The following is an 18,057-nucleotide window of genomic DNA, read 5'->3' as shown; positions in this document are numbered from 1 at the left end:
TCAGTGTCAGCCTCTGGGCTTGTGTTTGCTCTATGTTATATTCTGGGTGACAGGTTTTAAATTTATTATTTAAACAGAGAGGCATTATCCTCCCTCCCTCTCATTTAAAACAAAGGAACAATAATCTTTGGTCAAAATGTACATGAATCCAGACAGATATGTCAGGGTATGCAAATGGTCATGTAAGTCACACCTGGAAGGGCGTGAGAGTCCCAGAGTAATATCTTTGGATTTGTCTCCTGAATTCCCATTTCCATCCCTGGACATGGCAGCAGGTTAGACACCACAGCCCCAGAAAGCACAGGATAAGCTAGGAGTCAGTCAGCTGAGTGAGCCACGCAAGTACACAAGAGAAAGGCAGACTTCAAACCAGGATCTTGGAGGCCCCACCAATGGCATCCCTTCTCCCTCTGCCTCCCTTCCCCATAGGGAGATGGACCACTCTAGCACAGCCTTCACCTTCCCCACCTCAAAGCGCTCTCCTTCCTGCTTCTCTGGCTACTGCTGGCCCTTTCTAAAACTCATCCTTTCCAAAAAGCTTTCTCTATGTCCACTTTGGTTGAGATCACAGCAATCATTCCAGTAACCCCTACTTACCCAATATAATAATGTGACACATACAAACACACACCTGCTCATCACTGGTTTTCAAGCTGGCCTTTAAGAAGACCAAGAAGTACAAAAATGTCTCAGGAGTCACTAGGGCAACCAGGAGAGAGCCAAATGGGTGCTTCAACTAGGATGGTTCTGCATTCATCTATTTTGTATAAGATTTCATTTTAAAAAAAAGATGTGGCCCAAAGAAGTTGGAAAGCCACTGCAACATACCTATATATGGCAGTATATAATACATATTGATGCCATGTATGCAGTCTTAAATCTCCTTCATTGGGAGGAGGGTCATTGCTTCTTGGCCCTGCATCTTGCATGGCTCTAGTCTTCATGAACAGGCCTTCAGCTTGTGCAAGTTGACTAAATACCACAGCAGAAAGACCACTCCTGGCTTACCTTCTTTTTGTCCTTACTCTGAAGGTTCTGCTCCTGGGGCTCAGGCTCAGTCTCAAACTGGGACTCCAGCGCCAATTCTGACTCCTCCAACTCAGGCTCTGCTTCCTCTTCCTCATATTCCAGGTCTTCCTCAAGTGTTAACTTCTTCCCCTTCACCAGGATCTTCCTCCGAAGCTCCTAGGGGACAAAAATGAAGGGGCTGTCTACCTGTCTGCTCTCGGGTCCTTCTGGGAATCATGCCAGTCTCATTGTTCTCAAAGGCAGAGGAAGTGAGTGAATGGTCAGAAGTTCCCAAGGGAAGAGATCAGCTGCTTGATACAATTGGAATCCCCCATATTGTTAAGCAAACTTTCAATATCTCTATCCATATGGAAAATAATATATATGGTCTCCTGCCACACATTTGACACAGTAAATACTCCTTATAGATTAGAGATTTGCATGTCAATATAAAGAACATAAGAATACAAGAAGGAAATAGAGAATCTTTTTGAATAATCTTTTTTTTTTTTTTTTTTTTGAGATGGAGTCTCGCACTGTCACCCGGGCTGGAGTGCAGTGGCGCAATCTCAGCTCACTGCAACCATCACCTTCCAGGTTCAAGCAATTCTCCTGCCTCAGCCTCCCAACTAGCTGGGATTACAGGTGCCCACCACCATGCCCAGCTAATTTTTTGTATTTTTAGTAGAGATGGGTTTTCACTATGTTGGCCAGGCTAGTCTTGAACACCTGACTTCATGATCCACCTGCCTCGGCCTCCCAAAGTGCTGGGATTAGAGGCGTGAACCAACGCGCCTGGCCTGAATAATCTTACTGTGGGAAAGCCTTTAGAAACATGACTTGAAAACTCAGGGCCATGCGCAGTAGCTCACGCCTGTAATCACAGCACTTTGGGAGGCTGAGGAGGGTGGATCACGTGAGGTCAGGGATTCGAGACCAGCCTGGCTAACATAGTGAAACCTCGTCTCTACTAAAATACAAAAATTAGCCAGGTGTGGTGGTGCACGCCTATAATCCCAGCTACTTGGGAGGCTGAGGCAGGAGAATCGCTTGAACCCGGGAGGCGGAGGTTGCAGTGAGCCGAGATCGCACCACTGCACTCCAGCCTGGGCGACAAGAGCGAAACTCTGTCTTAAAAAAAAAAAAAACTATCGATAGCTGCTTGTTATGGGAGAGGTTGGGATTATGACAGGAGGGGAGATTTCCCTTTATATTGTTTGTATAGTCCACAACAACTATGAACTACCAGGAAAAAAATCAAGATACTTCCACTGAGAAAAGAAATAATGTAAATTGTTGATTTAAAACTTAGAGAACTATAAATAGAATTCTGTATTCAATTAGATTTTAAGTTAAAATTGTCTCCAAGGATCCAAGGACATTAAAGAGCAAGATGGTCCATCTGAGGATAGAAAGAAGGGAACAAAGAGGGGCATAGAGAAAGGAGCCCAGGTGGCGGAATCCGGAAGCCACAGCAGAGCCTGGGCTGGAGGAACAGTGTCCCTACCTCAGGTGAGGGCAGCTGAGTGGGCAGCACCCCATCCAAGGTGGTGCTCAGCAGCTGCTCCCCCAGGATCTCAGTCAGATGGCGGGCCATGGTCTGCTGCTGCTCCCAGCTGCAGTGGGTCTCCAGGGACAAGATGACTGGGTAGTCTGACGTCTGGTGGTGAGGGGAGGGAACGGTGGATTCAGAGTTCTAAAACACTGCAACCTACTTCTTCAAGTACCCGCTTCCTAGGCCTCCCTACTTACTCACTCAAATGAGTACCCTGATCGCTAAACTCTTCCAACTCCATTATAGGATTCAGTGAGATCTTGCTGGGTCCGAGGCCCATGCCTGGGACGCTGCCCACATCTAAAGACATATTCACATCTTGGGATCCTAAATCTCATACCTGTGCCAAGTCTGACCTAGGCCCCTCTGGGACCTTTGAGTTTTCAGGCTCTTAGTGGGAAGGACAGGCCACATTCCCTGGTTATGTGTTCATGTTGCACTCTCATGCTTTCATCCTCCAGATTCCCATTGTTCATCAGCCCTACTCACCACTATCTCTGTTTCCTATCCACCTCTTCCAGAAGGGTGATAAAACTTGTTAGAAGTAATAGTTTTAGTTTTTGTTTTTGTTTTTGAGATGGAGTTTCACTCTTGTTGCCCAGGCTGGAGTGCACTGGTGCGATCTCGGCTCACTGCAACCTCTGCTTCCTGGGTTCAAAGGATTCTCCTGCTTCAGCCACCCAAGTAGCTGGAATTACAGGCATGCACTACCATGCCCAGCTAATTTTCTATTTTTAATAGAGATGGGGTTTCTCCATGTTGGTCAGGTTAGTCTCAAACTCCCAACCTCAGGTGATCCACCCGCCTCGGCCTCCCAAAGTGCTGGGATTACAGGCCTGAGCCACCACACCTGGCCTGAAGAAGTAATAGTTTCTAACCATAAGTAATTACCTCCATAACTACTAATTATTAGTAACACATCCAACACTTATTCATAATCAGCCTTTAGTATTTGCTTGATGCTTTACAGTTAAATCCTCTTTTGATGGAACTTCCCCTGCACTCTTCCACCCTCCCCAGATCCAAAGCCAGTCGTTCTTCCCTCAGACCTTCTGGCCTCACCAGTGTCCCCATCCTGGGGCTACTACCTGGAAGGCATACTGTGCTACTGTGGCCACGACATCTTTGAACAGGATGCGGGAGGTCAAGGTGTGTCCGTGGTAAACGACAGGTTCCCCACTAGGTCCATCCCATACATCCACCTCCACGCAGCGGCACCCCCGCTTCAGGGCCCTGAAAGAACCACATCCCCACCAAGAGATAGGAGAGGTCAATATCTGATCTTCTACCTAAGGACTCTCCCCACTCTGGAGAGAACAGCGCTCACCAGCACTTACCCATCCAGACCCCTTCAAGCTACATCTGCGTAGAGCCTTCTCCATCCATGGGGACACTGCTGCAAGCTCACGCTGATCTCTACCCATACTTCAGCCCACCCGACTCACAGTCTTTCCATAGCAATCCATCACACATTGCCTCATGATGCTTCTGGCGTTCTGGTTTTACTTATTTATTTATATTTACTTTTATTTTTTTGAGACAGGGTCTAAATCTGTCACCCAGGCTAGAGTGCAGTGGTGTAAACATGGCTCACTGCAGCCTTGACCTCTCAGGCTTAATCAATCCTCCCACCTCAGCCTCCAGAGTAGCTGTTACTACAAGCACACATCACCATGCCTGGCTAATTTTTGCATTTTTTGTAGAGATAGGCTCTCACTATGTTGCCCAGCCTGGTCTCGAACTCTTGGGCTCAAGCAATCTCCCTGCCTCGGCCTCCCAAAGTGCTGGAATTACAGGCATAAGCCATTGTGTCCAGTGGTGTTCTGGCTTTATATCCCTATACAACACCCTGGTTATTCAAACTATCAGTAAATTTACACCTTAATTCCTCAGCTAGACTTCCTAAGGTGGAAACTATATGTTCCACTCATCTTTGTATCCCTTGAAGCTACTAGTTCAGTTGCTGGTAATACAAAGATATCTTGACTATTCAATCTAATCCATGATTAGTCACAATAAAATCAGCAACTGCTTATTAGCTATTGACATATGGATTATCGCTTCACAACAACCCAGACAGAATAGGCACTGTTACCATCCCTGTTTCACAGATGGGAAGACTGAGATATAGAAGTTAAATACTTAGCCCCAGAGTACCTAGTGAAGGAGCTAGGATATAATTTCAGATGGTCTGACTCCAGAACCTGTATTTTTAACTCCTATTCTCTACTGCCTTCCATTTAACAATCTGTTTATTAATTTGTTAAGTATAAATCTGTCAGGGCCTCTTGAGTTCCAGGAGAGTTTCATAGCTTGTGAAAGAGAAGTTCCATTTACCCATAGGGTTTCATTACCATTCTCCCACCAGTCTTCAATATCTCCTCCAAGTGTCTCTGGTATCCAGGGCTCCTCAGCCCCTAAACCCCCACAACACTGTCCCAATCTGTTAGACACTGACAGCTCCCCTCACTTTTCTACATGGTCCCTCTCATGAGTTGGACCCCTTCTCTACCACCACTGCACCGTATATATCCCTCGACGCTGCTCTGGCCACAAAGCTGGTCCCCCACTAGATAGGTGTTATGAGAAGAGCAGATGAAGTAGTGGTTCAGGGGTTGAGTCATATCCTGATAGATGGGGAGGCAGGCTGGGTTGAAGATGTCTCCATCCTTAGAGCAGAGGTAGCTGAGGAAGCCATCCATGCTCAGCACATGCCGCAGTTTGCCTGGAGTGTGGACAGGGGAACACTAGGTGAGAAGCTCTGAATGGGAGCATCCTAGCACACCTACAGTCCATCCTTCCTCCCACTCCATCCAGAGCCCTGCCTTTCAGATGGCACCCATTCCCAGCCTTTAGATCCCAAACTTGCCCCACCTAGTGTGTATCATTTCAATCATTCCCACCCTCAAAGAATGTTAAAAGAAATCATTAAGATCATTCAAGGCCGGGTGCGGTGCCTCACACCTGTAATCCCAGTACTTTGGGAGGCCGAGACGGGCAGATCACGAGGTCAGGAGATAGAGACCATCCTGGCTAACATGATGAAACCCCGTCTCTACTAAAAATACAAAAAATTAGCCGGTCGTGGTGACGGGCGCCTGTAGTCCCAGCTACTCAGGAGGCTGAGGCAGGAGAATGGCGTGAACCCTGGAGGCAGAGCTTGCAGTGAGCCGAGATCGCGCCACCGCACTCCAGCCTGGGGGACAGAGTGAGACTCTGTCTCAAAAAAAAAAGTTCATCCAAGTCCAGTGCTATCCAATAGAACTTCCTATGATGAGATAAATGTCTTTTTTTTTTAACTTTTTTTTGGTCTTTTTTTATGCTATAGTACTAAAGAGAAAAACGTTTTATTCTGCAGTGTCATATATGGTAGCCTCTAACCACATGTGGCTACTGAGCACTTGAAATGTGGCTTGTGTAACTGAAGAACTAAATTTTAAATTTTATTAGATTTTAATTAAATTAAATTAGTTAATTAATTAATTTATTTATTTATTTTTGAGGCAGAGTCTCACTCCATCTCCCAGGCTGGAGTGCAGTGGCAGGATCTCTGCTCACTGCAGCTCCACCTCCCGGGTTCACACCATTCTCCTGCCTCAGCCTCCCGAGTAGCTGGGACTACAGGCGCCCACCACTACACCCGGCTCTTTTTTTTCTTTGTATTTTTAGTAGAGGCGGGGTTTCACCGTGTTAGCCAGGATGGTCTCGATCTCCTGACCTTGTGATCCGCCCGCCTCAGCCTCCCAAAGTGCAGGGATTACAGGCGTGAGCCACCGTGCCCGACCTAGTTAATTTAATTTTAAATAGCCAAATGGAGCTCACAGTTACTACAATGGACAACATCCAAAGGGCTAATTTTATAGATGGGGAAACTGAGGCCCAGAGAGAATCAAAGTCAAAGGCTTATTGACATGGCCAAGTTACCTGTATTTTCTTCCTTGGGCTGTGTACCTGTGACTAACTATGGCCTGAGAGTTTCTTCTTACTGTCCATGTTCCCATATGATGTTTTGAGGATCATTTGTCAACATCCCCTTAAACTACACTCCCATTGAGAAAAGGGCCCTGTTACTCCTTCCATAGCTCCCTCCAATCTCAGTATGGGCTTTATACAACAACAACAATGACTAACAGTTAAGTTATCAAGCACTCACTCTATGCCCAGGGCATTCCATGCAGCATCTCACTCATGTTCTCAGTAACATGATGAAGTAGATGTAATATAATCTGCCATGAGAGGTTAGGTAACTTGCTCCAGGTCTCATAATCAGTAACTGTAGAAGCTGGGATTTGAACCCAGGCCTCCAGGTGGCAGAGCCGTGCCCTGCACCACTGGGCTGTGCAGTCTCACTGAGAATAATGTTGCTACAAGGAGATGTTGCTACAAGGAGGCTCGCCTGGAAGGTGGAACAACATGACTCTCATGGCCAGCTTCCTTGCTCCAGGTTTCACAAGGCCTGGAGATTGTGAAGAAGGACAGGACGTTGGGCAGGAAGTTTCCGGGTTTTTTTGTTTTTTTTTTTTGTTTTTTTTTTTTTTTTGGAGACAGAGTCTCACTGTGTCACCCAGGCTGGATGCAGTGGCACAATCACAACTCACTGCAGCCTTGACCTCCGGGCTCAAGCAATCCTCTCACCTCAGCCTCTCAAGTAGCTGGGACTACAGGAATGTGCCACCAGGCCTGGTTATTTTTTTATTTTTATTTTTTAGAGATGGGGTCTCACTATATTGCCCAGGCTGGTCTTGAACTCCTGAACTCAAGCAGTCCTCCTGCCTCACCCTCCCATATTATAGGCATGAGCTACCACACCTGGTGGAAGTTTCATTCTTTTTGTTTGTTGGTTGGTTTGTTTGTGTTTGAGATGGAGTCTCACTCTGTCACCCAGATTGGAGTGCTATGATTCGATTTCCACTCACTGCAACCTCCGCCTCCCGGGTTCAAGCGATTCTCCTGCCTCAGGCACCCAAGTAGCTCAAATTACAGGTGCCCGCCACCATACCCAGCTAATTTTTATATTTTTAGTAGAGAAGGGTTTTCACCATGTTGGCCAGGCTGGTCTCGAACTCCTGACCTTAAGTTATCCGCCTGCCTCAGCTTCCCAAAGTGCTGGGATTACAGGCATGAGCCATTGTGCCTGGCCATAAAGTTTCATTCTTGACAGTAATAAATCACTCAGGTAAATTTACAGTTGCCAGATACTTTTCAAGTGCATTACTTCATTTGATCAATTATTTTACAAATGAGGAAACTGAGTTAGTTAGGTTAAGTGACTTGCTCATGGTTACTCAGTTAATAAGAAGCACAGTGGAGACCTGAGCCCAGGTTTTTTGACTGATACTACTCTCTGTAGCCAGATAAAGTATCTGATTGTCAAGTTCAAGGGAAGGAAATACCAAGAGGGATGGGGGTCGAAAGAAATGTAACTGATGTTTACTGGATTCTGCACAGGTAACAAAAGATCCTATCTCTTTTTTCTTTCTTTCTTTTTTTTTTTTTTTTTTGAAACAGAGTCTTGGTCTGTCGCCCAGGCTGGAGTGCAGTGGTGCGATCTCAGCTCACTGCAACCTCTGCTTCCCAGGTTCAAGGGATTCTCCTGTCTCAGCCTCCCGAGTAACTAGGATTACAGGCTCCTGCCACCATACCCGGCTAATTTTTTGTGTTTTTGGTGGAGATGGGGTTTCACCACGTAGGCCAGGCTGTTCTCAAACTCCTGACCTCAGGTGATCCTCCTGCCTCGGCCTCCCAAAGTGCTGGGATTCCAAGCGTGAGCCACAGCGCCCGGCCTAGAGATTCTATTTCTTAAACTTCTAACTGTCTTCAATTTCATTTTCTGAAATGGTTGCTTTACAACCTCCATTCTTTTTTTTCTTTTCTTTCTTTTCTTTTTTTTTTTTTTTTGAGACAGAGTCTCACCATGTCACCCAGGCTGGAGGGCAGTGGTGTGATCTCGGCTTACTACAGCCTCCACCTCCCGAGTTCAAGCGATTCTCATGTCTCAGGCTCCTTAAGTAGCTGGAATTACAAGCGTGCACCACCATGCCTGGCTAATTTTTGTATTTTTAGTAGAGACAGAGTTTCACCATGTTGGCCAGGCTGGTCTTGAATTCCTGGCCTCAGGTTATCTGCCCGTCTTGGTCTCCCAAAGTGCTGGGATTACAGGCGTGAGCCACTGCACTCAGCCTACAACCTCTACTCTATTCTGAACACCCAAACAAATCTGAAATAACAGATTGTAATGTTTTCTGTTTGACTATAAGTTTCATGAGGGCAGTGTCCTTGTCTGATCTAGGCACTAATGTATGTCTGGTGCCTAGCATAGGTCCTGACACATTATAGGAACTCAATAAGCATTCATTGAAGTAGTGAATGAATGAATGAATGAATGAAAGGGAGTAAGAGTTTAGACCCAGAAGAGTTTAGATCCGGATCACTTGTCCAGCTCTCATTCATCCCATCTCTTATCCTCACTCTCAAGAGAGGCACCAGCTAAGAGTCAGATGACCTGGGTTTGAATCTCAGTTCGTCTCTCATTAGCTGTTGGCTTTGAGCAAGTCATTGAATCTTTCTAAACCTCAGTTTTCCTCTTTTATACAACTGACTTAATAACAGGACCCATTTCAACAGGTCATTGTATTAGAAAAGGTACGTAGATGCCAGGCACAGTGGCTCATGCCTGTAATCCCAGCAATTTGGGAGGCTGAGGCGGGTGGATCACCTGAGGTCGGGAGTTCGAGACCAGCCTGACCAACACGGTGAAACCCCGTCCTCTACTAAAAATACAAAATTAGCCGGGTGTGGTGGCGCATGCCTGTAATCCCAGCTACTCGGGAGGCTGAGGCAGAAGAATTGCTTGAACCCGGGAGGCAAAGGTTGCGGTGGGCCGAGATCGTGCCATTGCATTCCAGCCTGGGCAATAAGAGCAAAACTCTGTCTCAAAAAACAAAAGAAAAAGAAAAAGAAAAAGGTACATAGAGATATTACAGCATTATGGGACATGTAGTAAAGGGCCAATAAAGATTACTGTTGATTTGCAAGGTTGTACTGAGGACTAAATGAAATGAGGAATGTGAAAGTTCCTTGTAAAGTATTTATTTATTTATTTATTTATTTATTTATTTTTGAGACGGAGTCTTGCTCTATCGCCCAGGCTGGAGTGCAGTGGCACAATCTCGGCTCACTGTAAGCTCTGCCTCCCGGGTTCACGCCATTCTCCTGCCTCAGCCTCTCCGAGTAGCTGGGACTACAGGCGCCCGCCACCACGCCCGGCTAATTTTTTGTATTTTTTTTAGTAGAGATGGGGTTTCACCGTGGTCTCGATCTCCTGACCTCGTGATTCGCCCGCCTCGGCCTCCCAAAGTGCTGGGATTACAAGCGTGAGCCACCGAGCCCGGCCGTAAAGTATTTATTATTAATGTAAATTTCTCACACTCTGAAGGGAATGGAGGGCAGGAAATGAGTCTACTGAAGAGGCAAGAGGAAGAAACTTTGAAGACCAAGAGCGTATATTTCAGCTGCACTCTTTAAAAGCTAAATAACTGGCCTTCTTATTCCCCCAGCCAGGGGCTAACTGGCTTTCTGGCTCAGGGGCTTACAGACTCCAGAGAGCCACTTGAATTGAAGACAACTCAGGAAAGGGCAGCGTGCCAGCATTTAAAGAAATAGCAAACAGGAACCATGAAAGAAGAACCAGAGGAAAAGGAATCATTTGCACTACAGAAGAGGCCAAAGAAAGAGGATCAAGGGTTTTCTGTTTCCAGTGAGGGCAAAGCTGGTATCAGAAAGAACTTCCTGAAAGTAAAGGAAACATGAGCATAATGGAGGAATGAGGAGCCATGGAATCTTCTTCCTCCTGAGAGGTCTAGCACCTCAGAGGAAACCCCTGTCTTGTCTGAACAGGGAATGCCTGCCCTCCTTTGGGAGGAGTGGTTAAATGAGATGATTGGGCAGGGGTCAGGATAGGGATAGACTCAACCTTCTCTCAGGCAGATGACTGCTTGTCTCTGGACCTTGTAATCATGTCCCTCTCTCCAACCCCTATGTCTGGTGCCTCTCCACCTGATTTCTCTTACCACTGTCTGAAGGTTCATAGCGGTCAATGAGTTCCAGAGCAAGCTCTGAGGTGCAGTCTCTCTCCTTCTGCTCCTCTCGGAGGAAATCCAAAAATTCCAGCAGAGTCAGCTTCTGCCCATCAGCTGAAAAACTTTCAAATAGTTCCTGCACCTCAGCACGTTTAGTTAATGCCTTATAGAACTGTACGAATTCTTCTCCTTCCAGGGTTCCAGACTGGGACGTGTCTGCTGCCTGCAAGAGAGGGTTTAGGGGAGAGTGAATGAACCTTTTAACGGGAAATGTTATCTTTTTCTTTTAATTAAAAAAATTTTTTTTTAATTTTTCTGGGTACATAGTAGGTGTATATATTTATATGGTAAATTAGATGTTTTGATATAGGCATGCAATGTGAAATAAGCACATCATGGAGAATGGGAAATGTTATGACCTTGACTTGCACTGTAAAAGCAATTTTACAGACAGACAGATCCAAACATGCTTCCATAAAACTCCCACAGAACTCCTAACATTTAGTGTTCATAGGATAAATCACTTCAGTAAGTAAGAAGCAAAATTTTAGCCATACCATTTGCTACTAGAGAAAATTTTCAACTAGGAAGAATTAAATCTCCCAAAGGCCCCTAAAAGGTCAGAAGATCCCTCCTCCTATTTACTCACATTCCAGCTGGGGTTTTCCATTGTTCTAGGCACCTGTGAAATTCTGGCCATGGACAGAGAGGTCCTTGAGGTCCAACATAATAACATATTTACCATTGTTATTTACCTTTCATAGAATTATGACTTTTCTTTTTCTTTTTCTTTTTTTGAGATGGAGTCTCACTCTGTCGCCCAGGCTGGAGTGCAGTGGCATGATCTCGGCTCACTGCAAGCTCTGCCTCCCGGGTTCACACCATTCTCCTGCCTCAGCCTCCCTAGTAGCTGGGACTACAGGCGCCCGCAACCACGTCCGGCTAATTTTTTTGTATTTTTAGTAGAGACGGGGGTTTCACTGTGTTAACCAGGATGGACTTGATCTCCTGACTTTGTGATCCGCCTGCCTCGGCCTCCCAGAGTGCTGGGATTACAGGCATGAGCCACCGCGCCTGGCTGAATTATGACTTTTCAACAAGACTGAAAGGCAAGAATCACCCCCTATACTTCCCATTGAGCCTAGGGCATCGAGCCTAGCACTTAGGGCACATAGCAGAGATTTAACAATTGAATGTTGTGGACTGGGGTCAGAGGACTTCTGGCCTGGTTGGCTGCTGGAAATCCTTACCCACAGACTCACCTGAAAAAGACTGAAGGCATATTCTTGGTCCATTTCCACATTCATTAGGTGCAATAACCGCTGAACTTCTTGGAAACTCATCTTACCATCCTGATTTTTGTCTCCACGTTGAAACCAGTCACTCAGCCATCCAGGTATGAGTCAAGGCAAAAGCACTAATGTATCTGTTTGTGTGTGCAGTTGTGTGTGCACCTTCGTCCACTGACATCTCTCCCCTCTCTTTCCTGCCACTCTCTCTCCCCGGTGCCAATCCATTCTCCACACAGCTTCTAGAATAATCTCTCTAGAGCACCAATCTATCTTGTCACTGTATGGCCCAGGCACCTGCAGGGACCTCCCTGTTGCCTGCAGAAAGAAATCTATATTCTGGACAGACGCGATGGCTCACGCCTATAAACCCAACACTTTGGAAGGCCAAGGTGGGTGGATCACATGAGGTCAGGAGTTTCGAGACCAGCCTGGCCAACATGGTGAAATCCCATCCCTACTAAAAATACAAAAAAATTATCTGGGTGTGGTGGCACACACCTGTCGTTTCAGCTACTAGGGAGGCTGAGACATGAGAATCGCTTGAATCAAGGAGGCGGAGGTTGCATGGAGCCGAGATTGCACCACGTACATTCCAGCCTGGGTGATGCAGTGAGATTATGTCTCAAAACAAGTCCATATTCCTTTAGCATTTTTTTTTTTTTTTAAGACAGAGTCTTGCTCCGTCACCCAGGCTGGAGTGCACTAGGGAAATCTTGGCTCACTGCAACTGCCATCTCCTGGGTCCAAGAGATTCTCCTGCCTCAGCCTCCTGAGTAGCTGAGATTACAGGCGCCCACCACCACACCCAGCTGTTTTTTATTTGTTCGTTTGTATGTTTGTTTTAGACAGAGTCTTGCTCTGTTGCCCAGGCTGAAGTGAAGTGGTGCAATCATGGCTCACTACAGCCTCAACCTCCCAGACCAAAGTGATCCTCCCACCTCAACCTCTCAAGTAGCTGGGACTACAGGTGTGCACCACCACACTTGGCTACTTTATTTATTTATTTATGTATTATAAATAAATAAAAATTCTTTTATAATTAAAGAGAAAAAATTTTTTTGGAGACAGAGTCTCACTCTGTCGACCAGGCTAGAGTGCAGTGGCACCATCTCAGCTCCCTGCAACCTTTTCCGGTTCAAGTGATTCTCGTGCCTCAGCCTCCCGAGTAGCTGGGATTGCAGACACGTGTCGCCATGCCCAGCTAATTTTTTTGTTTTTTTTGTATTTTTTGTAGAGGTGGGGTTTCACCATGTTGGCCAGGCTGGTGTCAAACTCCTGGCCTCAGGTGATCCACCAGCCTCAGCTTCTCAAAGTGCTGGGATTAATTACAGGTGTGAGCTACTGTACCCGGCCACACCAGGCTAATTTAATTTTTTAAAGTTTATTTTATGAGCCAGGTGCAGTGGCTCACACCTGCAATCCTAGCACTTTGGGAGGCCGAGGCGGACGGATCACTTGAGCCCAGGAGTTAGAGACTAGCCTGAGCAATGTGGCAAAATCCCGTCTCTACAAAACAAAAAAAATTAGCCAGGTGCGGTGGCACATGCCTGTAATCCCAGCTGCTCGGGAAGCTGAGGTGGGAGGATTGCTTAAGCCCAGGCTGTCATGGCTGCAGTGAGCCAAGATCGTGCCACTGCACTCCAGCTTGGGTGACAGAGTGAGACCCTGTCTCAAATAAAAAATAAAATTTATTTTATGGTGCTCTACACATTCAGAGAAACTTCTCTAGTAATGAACTATAGAAATTATCCCTGAAAGTGTAGTCTTCCAGTTAACTTCTTAATTTTTTGTAGAGACGCAGTCTTCCCTATGTTGCCTTTAGGCAACATAGTGATCTGCCTGCCTCAAGTGATCTCCCTGCCTCGGCCTCTGAAAGTGCTGGGATTACAGGCCAAACAAAAAATTATTTACACCGTTCCATCCTCTTCACTAACTGAAGCAATATGTGAGTCTCATTAATCTTTGTACCCCTGGCCGGGCGTGGTGGCTCATGCCTGTAATCCCAGCACTTTGGGAGGCTGAGGTGGGTGGATCACGAGGTCCAGAGTTTGAGACCAGCCTAGCCAAGATGGTGAAACCCCATCTCTACAAAAAAAATACAAAAATTAGCTGGCATGGTGGCATGAGCCTGTAGTCCCAGCTACTCAGGAGGCTGAGGTAGGAGAATCGCTGGAACCTGGGAGGCAGAGGTTGCAGTGAGCTGAGATTGTGCCACTGCACTCCAGCCTGGGTGACAGAGCAAGACTCCATATCAAAAATATATATATATGTGTGTGTACCCCTATAGTCTGGCATAGTGCCTGATACATTCTGCTTAATAGATCGTGAATGAATGAATAAATGAATGAAATGGTAAACAATCCAGGAAACTTGGAGTGAGTCTTTATCACTGAGCCTTCTAAGAGGTTGCTTCCCACCTATATGCTGGTTAATGCCACTGGGATCTTCTGTGCAGCTCTTAGGAGCAGCATCTTGTTTGCTCCTCTGCCTCTCACTGACTCTTCCTCCAATCCTGGGGGTCCTGATTCATGTCTGGCTATGTCATCCCTGGCATCCATTCCTCCCTCAGTATTCTCAGTCTCACATTGGCCTGAGCTGTCCCTGCCCATACCATCTGGACCCTTGGGCCTCCCTAGCCCTGCACTCCTTCTCACCTTTCCTAAACCTGTTGCATCTGGCTCCTTCAGGGATAGAGTGATCCCTCACCCCCACCCTGACTCCATCCTGCTGATACTGGTCCAGGCGCTCCTGATGGTCCATGCTGGTGACAAGATCCACCAACAGCTGGAGCCCTCGCATCCATATCTGGGCCTCCTCAACACTGTTGGCCACCAGGTCCAGGTTAGAGCGGCGGCCATGGAAGACAACGGTGAAGCCCTGCTCCAGGGGGAGCTCCTCTGCCAGGCTACGCAGCAACTCGGAATCATGGCCATTACGTATTGTCTCCACATCAGAGATTGAGACTGCCAGAGAAGAAGCAGGTGGAGGCATTAAGGAAGGGAGTCCAACAAACAGCAGGGGCTAAGAGTGAAAGGCCAGCACTCCCTTCTCCATGACACCATAGAAAAGAACCCCAGCCTCTGCAGGCTGAATCCCAAAAAGCATTAGTACAGAGAGATGCAGACCCCAGGGATTCAGGAGCCCACATGAATCACTGATGTTTTCAAAGGCAGCATGGCAAAGGGCCTGTGCTGGAAGTGGCAAGACATGGCTTCCAGCCACAAGCTGGCAGTATGACACAAACCAAAATGACTTAACTCCTCAGTGTCCTCATCTGATATAATGGATAGTCCCCTTCCATAGGCAGCCCCAATGGTGATCACTGGAGGACTGGTGGGGATGACAAATGGAAATACATTTGAAAGGCAGAAGCGCGCCGGGCGCGGTGGCTCATGCTTGTAATCCCAGTACTTTGGGAGGCCGAGGCAGGTGGATCACGAGGTCAGGAGATCGAGACCACAGTGAAACCCCGTCTCTACTAAAAATACAAAAAATTAGCCGGGCGTGGTGGCGGGCACCTGTAGTCCCAGCTACTCAGAGAGGCTGAGGCAGGAGAATGGCGTGAATCCGGGAGGTGGAGCTTGCAGTGAGCCGAGACTGCGCCACTGCACTCCAGCCTGGGCGACAGAGCAAGACTCCGTCTCAAAAAAAAAAAGAAAGGCAGAAGCGCGCCGGGCGCGGTGGCTCAAGCCTGTAATCCCAGCACTTTGGGAGGCCGAGGCAGGCAGATCACGAGGTCAGGAGATCGAGACCATCCTGGCTTACATGGTGAAACCCCGTCTCTACCAAAAATACAAAAAATTAGCCGGGCGTGTTGGCGGGCGCCTGTAGTCCCAGCTATTTGGGAGCCTGAGGCAGGAGAATGGCGTGAACCCGGGAGGCGGAGGTTGCAGTGAGCCGAGATCGTGCCACTGAACTCCAGCCTGGGGGACAGAGCAAGACTCTCGTCTCAAAAAAAAAAAAAAAAGGCAGAAGCAGTTATACTAAAGCATTATATCCCCAAGTCCAGTTCTCTAATTCCAGGTTTTTTCGTTTGTTTGTTTTTTGAGATGGAGTCTTGCTCTGTCGCCCAGGCTGGAGTGCAGTGGCGCTATCTCGGCTCACTGCAAGCTCCGCCTCCCGGGTTCACGCCATTCTCCTGCCTCAGCCACCTGAGTAGCTGGGACTACAGGTGCCCATCACCACACCCGACTAATTTTCTGTATTTTTTTAGTAGAGATGGGGCTTCACTGTGTTAGCCAGATGGTCTCGATCTCCTGACCTCGTGATCCACCCGCCTAGGCCTCCCAAAGTGCTGGGATTACAGGCGTGAGCCACCGCACCTGGCCCCCATTCCAGGTTTGAGGGCTTCCTCTTTCCAGATGTCTACGAGGGAACCAGAGAAATTATTTCACCCTCTTACCTCAGCTGGGGGCAGTACGGATTGTGAGCAATTTGTCTCTAAAATAGACTCTCTAGATGTGTCCTGTGATCAAATTATGCCTTGTTATCATAAAGAGTTTGGCCAGTAAGTGCACACTGTTATGATTTTTTTTTTGTTTTATTTTGTTTTTTGAGACCGAGTTTTGCTCTTGTCACCCAGGCTGGAGTGCAATGGCACAATCTCGGCTCACTGTAACCTCTGCCTTCTGGGTTCAAGTGATTCTCCTGCCTCAGCCTTCTGAGCAGCTGGGACTACAGGTGCGTGCCACTAAGCCCGGCTAATTTTTGTATTTTTAGTAGACGTGGGGTTTCACCATGTTGGCCAGGCTGGTCTCAAACTCCTGACCTCAAGTGATCTGCCCATCTCAGCCTCCCAAAGTGCTGGGATTACAGGCATGATCCACCACACCCAGCCGCATTTTTTGTATTTAAAAATATTCATCCGGCCGGGCGCGGTGGCTCACGCTTGTAATCCCAGCACTTTGGGAGGCCGAGGCGGGCGGATCACGAGGTCAGGAGATCGAGACTACGGTGAAACCCCGTCTCTACTAAAAATACAAAAAAATTAGCCAGGATTGGTGGCGGGCGCCTGTAGTCCCAGCTACTTGGAGAGGCTGAGGCAGGAGAATGGCGTGAACTCAGGAGGCGGAGCTTGCAGTGAGCTGAGATCGCGCCATTGCACTCCAGCCTGGGCGACAGAGCAAGACTCCGTCTCAAAAAAAAAAAAAAAAAAAATTTATCATAGGCCGGGTGCAGTGGCTCACGCCTGTAATCCCAGCACTTTGGGAGGCCGAGGCAGGTGGATCACGGGGTCAGGAGATCGAGACCATCTTGGCTAACACGGTGAAACCCTGCCTCTACTAAAAATGTGAAAAAATTAGCCGGGCGTGGTGGCGGGTGCCTATAGTCCCAGCTACTCAGAAGGCTGAGGCAAGAGAATGGAGTGAACCCAGGAGGCAGAGCTTGCAGTGAGCTGAGATCACGCCACTGCACTCCAGCCTGGGCAACAGAGCGAGACTCCGTCTCAAAAAATATATATATATATATTTATCATAATGGCTAACATTTATTAAATGCATTCTGGTTTTACATCCCATGCTAAGTATTTTACATGTTAACTCATTGAGTCCTTGTAACCTACTAAGCAGGTACTGTTTAATCCCTATTTTATGATGAGGAAACTGAAGCTTGATGTAGGTATGTATGTATGTATATATGTATGTATATATGTATTTTTTTAGAGACAGGGTCTCACTCACCCAGGCAGAGTGCAGTGGTGTGATCAAAGCTCACTGCAGTCTCAACCTCCTGGGCTCAAGTGATCCTCCCATCTTAGCCTCCCAAATAGCTGAGACCACAGGCGTACAGCACCACACCCAGCTAATTTTTTATTTTTGTTTTTTATAGAGACAGAATCTCCCTATGTTGTCCAGGCTGGTCTTGAACTTCTGGTCTCAAGCAATTCTCCTGCCTCAACCTCCCAAATTGCTGGGATTACAGGCATTGAGCCACCATGCCCAGCCATAGCTTAACTACTTGATTTTCCACAGATGCTCAGTTAGAAAGTGTAGAAAGTGGCAGAGCCAGGGCTTTAATTCAGGCAGGCTGATGCCTAAGATCATGGTCTTATTATAATAACAACAAGATGCAACCAATGATTTATTACATCTTACTATGTTCCAGGACTCTTCTAAGCCTTTTA

The 18,057-nt window shown here is 47.1% G+C and overlaps 1 protein-coding gene and 1 pseudogene across 5 annotated transcripts in view; both read right to left on the bottom strand.

Annotated features, from left to right (window-relative positions):
* The window catches only part of PLCD4 (phospholipase C delta 4), a 31,942-nt gene that overhangs the window by 3,824 nt on the left and 10,061 nt on the right, over window positions 1-18,057 (bottom strand). For 4 of the 5 annotated variants that reach the window (XM_030804231.1, XM_030804232.1, XM_030804233.1 and 1 more), the window contains exons 4-10: window positions 14,668-14,896; window positions 11,904-12,033; window positions 10,633-10,864; window positions 5,087-5,288; window positions 3,652-3,796; window positions 2,516-2,668; window positions 1,009-1,185 (exon numbers count right to left, since the gene is read on the bottom strand). In XM_030804231.1, the coding sequence (XP_030660091.1) occupies window positions 1,009-1,185; window positions 2,516-2,668; window positions 3,652-3,796; window positions 5,087-5,288; window positions 10,633-10,864; window positions 11,904-12,033; window positions 14,668-14,896 (1,268 nt within the window). The remainder of the gene's footprint in view (window positions 1-1,008; window positions 1,186-2,515; window positions 2,669-3,651; window positions 3,797-5,086; window positions 5,289-10,632; window positions 10,865-11,903; window positions 12,034-14,667; window positions 14,897-18,057) is intronic. The other variant, XM_030804235.1, reaches the window with a different exon arrangement.
* Window positions 13,614-13,700, bottom strand: LOC115832728 (annotated as a pseudogene).

Source organism: Nomascus leucogenys, chromosome 22a, assembly GCF_006542625.1.
Source record: "Nomascus leucogenys isolate Asia chromosome 22a, Asia_NLE_v1, whole genome shotgun sequence".
NCBI lineage: Eukaryota > Metazoa > Chordata > Mammalia > Primates > Hylobatidae > Nomascus > Nomascus leucogenys.
This window is presented reverse-complemented; position numbering and strand designations above follow the sequence as displayed.